This window comes from Pempheris klunzingeri, chromosome 8, assembly GCF_042242105.1.
Source record: "Pempheris klunzingeri isolate RE-2024b chromosome 8, fPemKlu1.hap1, whole genome shotgun sequence".
NCBI lineage: Eukaryota > Metazoa > Chordata > Actinopteri > Acropomatiformes > Pempheridae > Pempheris > Pempheris klunzingeri.
The window spans coordinates 443747-451738 of NC_092019.1; the positions used below are offsets into that span (position 1 = coordinate 443747).

A 7992-nucleotide genomic window follows, 5' to 3' on the forward strand; every position below is an offset into this window, starting at 1 on the left:
ACCACTATGCTAACTGCTAATTCAACGCTAAGCTAACTGCTAATTCAACGCTATGCTAACTGCACATTCACCGCTTTGCTAACCACCCAAATAATTAAACAGGCGTAAACGGCAACATTTAAACTTTAGTGTAGTAAACACTCAGGTCCTCACTGCTTGTTTCTCCATTTGATTGTTTTTCTGCTATTCGCATGTTTCCACTCGGGTTTGTGTTGGAAAGAGAAGGTGTGTTTAATGTACCTGTATGTACCTAAACCTAACCACCCTGCCACTGAACACTGATGAGAAGAAAAGAAAACTGAAATATAGGAGTTGTTGGTATTTGGGATTTGAACCCCGACCTCCTGGGTCCTTCACCAGCTGCCAGGGTGACATTTTGAAGGAGACGTTGTCAACGAGACACGTTTACACCGACCACATTAGTCCGAGTGAAGCCTCAGACAAAAACAACCTTGGTCCGAAGAATTAAAAGTGATTTCACTCAGAAGACGAGCAGCACGTTTCTTCTCCGGGTTTCCTCAGCAGCTCTCCCGTCCTACCCTACCGCGGCGCGGGGGCACCGGGCAGGCCGGGTAATGTCTTCCAGCTGCCTGTTAGGAAGCGCGGGTCAGAGGAGCCGAGTCTGACGGAAAGATCCAGACGTCACAGCAGAGGCTTCTGTTCACGGAGGAACCCTCTGATTTAGATAAGCTGAAACAACAGGACGCTCAGGCTGAGCCACACCAACCAGACTCCTCTAGGATTTTAGTCAATTTAAGCCGGACTGTTCTCCACAGAGAAACAACGAGCTCTGACACAGGACGGCAGCTCCATGAGCAACAACAGGGGCTTCAGGTGTTACAGCAGGCAGACAGGCAGACAGGCAGACAGACAGGCAGACAGACAGGCAGGCAGGCAGGCAGGCAGGCAGGCAGACAGACAGAATGACAGAATGACAGACAGACGCAGACACACACATACACACAGACAGACACACACAGACACACAGACAGACACACACACACACACACACACACATACAGACAGACAGACACACTTCTTTGATGGGACATGAAAGTGTTTGGACTGAGGTTCAGTCAGTCCAGTGTGTCTTTGATGAGCTTATCATCACTTCTCTTCTTCTTCCAGCTGTGTGTCCTCATGCAGCTGACGCCTCAGAGGCCACCTCCAACAGAATACACCAAACTAACTGGTCAGAAAAGGGGCCGACACACGGCCACAACCAACATGGAGGGTGTGTGTGTGTTTAGGTGGAGGAGGAGCTGCTGGTCTGCTGCTTCCTCCATAGTTCGGTAGTTTGTGTGACTTCAGTGTTTAAACAGTTTGAATCTGAATTCACCTTTAAAACACCAAAGTCAGGAGAAGTCCTGTGTTCTAGGTAAAAATGACATTATAATGCTATCTTCAAAGCCACCAGACTCCACTGACAAAAACAGCAGTTTTACCTCTTAGAACACGGGACTACTGCTGTCTCCATCACTTAGGCTGCTTGTGTCATTGTGTGTTACACAAATATTGTGTTGGATCCAAATTAACCCTTTAAACCACCAAAGTCTCTCAGTAACACAGACACACTGACTGATGGAGCAGCAGCTCTAAAATCCCTGTTTTAGTGAATGTAGTCTGGTGTGTGTGCTGTTTGTGGTTAAACCAAAAGGATCTTCCAGGTCTCTCTCTGTAGGGATCCTTTCCATGATGCTGTCACACACTTAGAATAACACTCTGAGCCTGTCAGTGGATCAAACAAGATCTTTTAGTGGACCTACTGTGACGGCTGAGACTACTGGATCAATTCCAACACTTTTAGTACCTACCAGTTATTTAGACACCAGGATGTGGACAAATACAGCTCAGGTAACCCTTTAACTCTGACGATATAGAAAATCCATCACACTTGTGCCCCCCCCTCTCCCCCCTCTCCCCCCTCCCTCCATGTCTCCGTCCCTCCTGAGGTTTATGAGGATTATCAGCCCTGCTGGAATGTGTCTCTGGCTGCAGCTTCCTGTTGTTTAATGAGTTTTTCCAGTCGGCTGCAGAGCTCAGACACACACACACACACACACAGAGACACACACACACACACACACACACACAGAGACACACACACACAGAGACACACACACACACACACACACACACACACACAGAGACACACACACACACACACACACAGAGACACACACACACAGAGACACACACACACACACACACAGACACACACACACTCAGACACACACACACACACACACACACACACACACACACACACACACACACAGAGACACACACACACACACACACAGACACACACACTCAGACACACACACACACACACACTCAGACACACACACACACACACACACTCAGACACACACACACACACACACACAGAGACACACACACAGAGACACACACACAGAGAGACACACACACACACACACACACACAGAGACACACACACACACACACACACACACACTCAGACACACACACACACAGAGACACACACACACACACACACAGACACACACACTCAGACACACACACACACACACACACACTCAGACACACACACACACACACACTCAGACACACACACACACACACACACACACACACACACTCAGACACACACACACACAGAGACACACACACACACACACAGACACACACTCAGACACACACACACACACACACACAGAGACACACACACACACACAGACACACACACTCAGACACACACAGAGACACACACTCAGACACACACAGAGACACACACACACACACACACACACACACACAGTTGGGTGTTTCAGCCCTGATGCATGCTGGGAAGGAGGTGGCTACCTGTTTTCTGAGGTGGATGATGATGTCAGAGGGCCTGGACAGAGTCTCTTTCTGATTGGTCCTCAGAGTAGGAAGTGACCCTTTGAGGGCAGAGACAAACAACATGAGCGGCTGGCTGAAGGTGACCTCGGATGGTTGTGCCGGATGAACGGAGGCTGCTCTCACCGCTGGGACTCCTCCAGGGGTTGGAGATCTTCTGGAGTTTGAGGGGAGCTCCAGCGAACTGAGCGTAGGCCTGCAGACAACAGAACACATCAGCTTTACAGCAGGACCGGGTCCTACGCCAACATCCATCCTGAACAGGTTCTTAGAGGGTCACTCCACTGTTTTTAAACCTAGGGGCCCTCTGTCCACATCCTGGTGTCTGAGTGACTGGTAGGTACTACAAGTGTTGGAACTGGTCCAGTAGATCACCTCACAGTGCTTGATTTTTCCACTGACAAACAAAGACCTGGAGGATCCTTGTTGTTATATCGCTCTCTACACACACCAGACTACATTCACTAAAACAGGGATTTTAGAGAACAGGACACAGGAGCTGCTGCTCTGCTGCTGCCTCCATCAGTCAGTGTGTTTGTGTTAAAGTTTGTATTGGATCTGAACAAACCCTTTAAAACACCAAAGTCCCACAATAACACAAACACACTGACTGTTGGAGGCAGCAGCAGAGCAGCAGCTCCTGTGTCCTGTTCTCTAAAATCCCTGTTTTAGTGAATGTAGTCTGGTGTGTGTGCTGTTTGTGGTTAAACCAAAAGGATCTTCCAGGTCTCTCTCTGTAGGGATCCTTTCCATGATGCTGTCACACACTTAGAATAACACTCTGAGCCTGTCAGTGGATCAAACAAGCTCTTTTAGTGGACCTACTGTGATCAGGTGCAGTTGTCCCAAAGGATCACGTTGCAGCCATTGCAGCCCGTTTGGTGTCTGCTGGCTGAGGTGATCTACTGGACCAGTTCCAACACTTTTACTACCTACCAGTCACTCAGACACCAGGATGAGGACAGAGAGGATCATGGGTAGAAACACCAGAGTGACCCTTTCATTTCGTGCAAAGAAACCTACATGATGAAGACGAGTATATACTGAACGCTGTGTGCAATGAGACGAAGCAAAGGCTGCGGAAACGTTGGAATGACTCAGTTCTTCTGGAAATAAAAAATAAAAGCTTCATTCAACTTTTACAACCAGAAAACATGAGGAAGAATTTCCTCATAAATGTGCAGCCGTGAAGTCATCGTTTGTTCCACAGAGAGAAACACTCACAGCCAACTTACACCCCAACTAAAACACAGACCTACAGACGTGTTCGGGCCAGTTTGAGCCAGGACTGACAGACAGTGAATGTTCCTGTCATCCACACAACAGTGGGCCTGAATGTTGGATGTTTCCTCTGCAGTCCATCACAGGACGTTTTAGTGTTTCCACTGCTGCATGTTTGCATGAAACCACCAGCTGGAGAAGATAAAAGTTAGAATTGAAAACTCCACTGTTTCTACCCATGATCCTCTGTGTCCACATCCTGGTGTGTGTGTGACTGGTAGGTAGTAAAAGTGTTGGAACTGGTCCAGCAGACACCAAACGGGCTGCAATGGCTGCAACGTGATCCTTTGGGACAACTGCACCTGATCACAGTAGGTCCACTAAAAGAGCTTGTTTGATCCACTGACAGGCTCAGAGTGTTATTCTAAGTGTGTGACAGCATCATGGAAAGGATCCCTACAGAGAGAGACCTGGAAGATCCTTTTGGTTTAACCACAAACAGCACACACACCAGACTACATTCACTAAAACAGGGATTTTAGAGCTGCTGCTCCATCAGTTACATTAATAATAGCTTGGATTTATAAAGCACCTTTCAAGAAACCCAAGGACGCAGTTAGTTTGTTGGTGTTAGTCCTCTCTACACCAGTCAGATAGGACCTAGGGGTAAAAACACCGGAGTTACCCTTTAATCGATATTGAAACTAGTCTGTGGTTGCAGCTGCAGTTCAGGCAGAGGAGACGCTCCTGTCTCTTCTGTTCTGGATCAGACTGGATCATTCTACTGTTGACTCATGAAAATACTGAATGAAGTCACAAGCAGAGTTGAAAAGCTCCGTGTGTCAGCGTCCTCCACTTCACAAAAACCTGTCTTCTAAAAGCAGATTTGTCTTTTTTTTTCAAATTAACATTCAAACCAGGTTGAGAAACAGTGGATTTGTCCTTTAAGATGCAGGCTGTAGTTTAAGGGCTGACTGGTGACCACCCACAATGCACTGGTGCAGCAGTCTGACTGATGTGGTGCTGGGAGTCGGCGCTGAGGCCGGCAGCGCTCCGCTGAACCGTGAGACCTGATGGGAGCTTGTTTGTGTTGGAGCGGGATCTGAGCCCACAGCAGTCTGGGTAATTATGGCGCGGCTGGAAAACACTGAAGTGTCGCTGCTGGGAATCACACCACCGCTTTTTCCAGACCGCCGGAGAAACCCAAAGCTGCTGCATATCAAGTAACCCACACGGTCCAGACCAGGTCCCAGAGCCATCCACAGTCCAGGTCCAGTACTCAGCAAAGGGTAATAGATTACTCTATAGTGTCCTCTGATTGGATCCGACACAACATCTGCATATCCCACAATAACACAGACACACTGACTGATGGAGGCAGCAGCTCTAAAATCCCTGTTTTAGTGAATGTAGTCTGGTGTGTGTGCTGTTTGTGGTTAAACCAAAAGGATCTTCCAGGTCTCTCTCTGTAGGGATCCTTTCCATGATGCTGTCACACACTTAGAATAACACTCTGAGCCTGTCAGTGGATCAAACAAGCTCTTTTACTGCCGGGGGACTCCCATGATGCACTGGGCTCCTCTATTCTCTCTCCTCCTCTTCCTCTCCATCATTATGTCTCATGTCAGCCTAATGTCTGCCTCTAACTTGCTATCTTCCCCGGAGCCTTTCTGTGCTTTCTCATCTCTCAGGTTCCTGTGGATCCTGGTCCTGGTTCTGCTGATGTGGTTCTCTGGTTCCTATGGATCCTGATCCTGGTTCTGCTGATGTGGTTCTCTGGTTCCTGTGGATCCTGGTCCCGGTTCCGCTGATGTGGTTCCCTGGTTCCTATGGATCCTGGTCCCGGTTCCGCTGATGTGGTTCTCTGGTTCCTGTGGATCCTGGTCCCGGTTCTGCTGATGTGGTTCCCTGGTTCCTATGGATCCTGGTCCCGGTTCTGCTGATGTGTTTCTCTGGTTCCTATGGATCCTGGTCCCGGTTCTGCTGATGTGGTTCCCTGGTTCCTGTGGATCCTGGTCCCGGTCCCGCTGATGTGGTTCTCTGGTTCCTGTGGATCCTGGTCCCGGTTCTGCTGATGTGGTTCCCTGGTTCCTATGGATCCTGGTCCCGGTTCTGCTGATGTGGTTCCCTGGTTCCTATGGATCCTGGTCCCGGTTCTGCTGATGTGGTTCCCTGGTTCCTATGGATCCTGGTCCCGGTTCTGCTGATGTGGTTCCCTGGTTCCTATGGATCCTGGTCCTGGTCCCGCTGATGTGGTTCTCCATCAGCCAATGGATGTGCGTCTGTCCAGGCTACAGCCTGTCCGTCCTTGGGAGCTGGATCTCTCCTTCACTGTGGTGCTCCCGGAGGTTTCTCTTTTCCCACTGGGTTTTTTGAGTTTTTCCTTCCCGAAGAAGGAGGGTCATAAAGGGCAGGTGATGCCTCGGACTGATCCACCGGACTGATCCACCGGACTGATCCATCGGACTGATCCATTGGCCTCATCGACTGCTGGACTCTTTATTAGATTGTTTGTTCGCTTACACTTGTTTATTTCAGTGAACTTTGTAAAGCACTGTGAGACTCTGTTGTGATATTGGGCTATACAAATAAAATTGAATTGAATTGAATTGAATTTTAGTGGACCTACTGTGATCAGGTGCAGTTGTCCCAAAGGATCACGTTGCAGCCATTGCAGCCCGTTTGGTGGCTGCTGGCTGAGGTGATCTACTGGACCAGTTCCATCACTTTTACTACCTACCAGTCACTCAGACACCAGGATGTGGACAGAGAGGATCATGGGTAGAAACAGGAGTTAGGCTGTCTATAAATGTCTATAAAGGAGGCCACTTTTCGTCTGTTTTATTGACCTTTGCTGACTGTTGCTGTTTTATTCCATTCTGTTTTCCTGTTATGTATTTGAGACCTGGTTGGTCCATGTGAAGGACTGTGTGACCTTAATGTTATATATATATATATATATATATATATATATACTGTTTAGTTGTGTTGTTAGTGTGTCGTCCATGTGAAAGGGTTTCATCAGAGGCCGTTCCTTCACAGCAGTGGCGCCACCTGTTGGACACCTGAGGCAGCACACAACACACACAGCTGTCCGTCCTCTAAAGGGATGGTCCGGAGCGTTTTATCCTCCTGTCTCAGCTTCACAGCCACCAGACTCCATTCAGAAAAACACGGATTTAACAAGAAATACAGAGAGAGTTTCTCCCGTGTTACTGAATCATGTTTCAGTGTGACCAGCAGACAGACAGACAGACAGACAGACAGACAGACAGACAGACAGACAGACAGACAGACAGACTCACACACACTCTCTCTCTCACTCACTCACACACTCACACACACACACACACACACACACACACACACACACACACACCGTCAGCTAACGCTCGGTGTGTTAGCATGCTAGCGCTAGCGGCGGTTACCGTGTCGTTCAACCCGGATTCTGAGTGTGAATGAGACCGACAGAAGCGGCGGGACCGGCTCGGTCCGGTGTGAACGGACACTCACCAGAACCACCAGGCAGTCGGTGTTCACGGACGGTAACCCCCAGTCTCCTTCCCAGCAAAAGATCTCGTCGGGCGCCGCCATCTTCAGCCGGGACGGTGAGCTTTCACCCCGGAAGAGGAAGTGAACCCGATACCGGGACTACCACAATAAAATCCACAAGCACGCATGTACTACAAGCTTCATGTAGTAAAAGTACTGCGGTACTACGAGCTTCATGTAGTAAAAGTACTGCGGTACTCTGAGCTTCATGTAGTAAAAGTACTGCGGTACTCTGAGCTTCATGTAGTAAAAGTACTGCGGTACTCTGAGCTTCATGTAGTAAAAGTATTGCGGTACTCTGAGCTTCATGCAGTAAAAGTATTGCGGTACTCT

General features: G+C 48.7%; 1 protein-coding gene across 1 annotated transcript in view; it reads right to left on the reverse strand.

Moving 5' to 3' along the window:
* mtx1a (metaxin 1a) overlaps nt 1–7746 on the reverse strand; it is a 12894-nt gene extending 5148 nt beyond the window's left edge. The window contains exons 1-3 of the mRNA XM_070835998.1: nt 7621–7746; nt 3013–3082; nt 2848–2927 (exon numbers count right to left, since the gene is read on the reverse strand). Coding sequence (XP_070692099.1) covers nt 2848–2927; nt 3013–3082; nt 7621–7701 — 231 coding nt within the window. The 5' untranslated portion in view covers nt 7702–7746. The remainder of the gene's footprint in view (nt 1–2847; nt 2928–3012; nt 3083–7620) is intronic.
* Nucleotides 7747–7992: the final 246 nt, after the last annotated feature.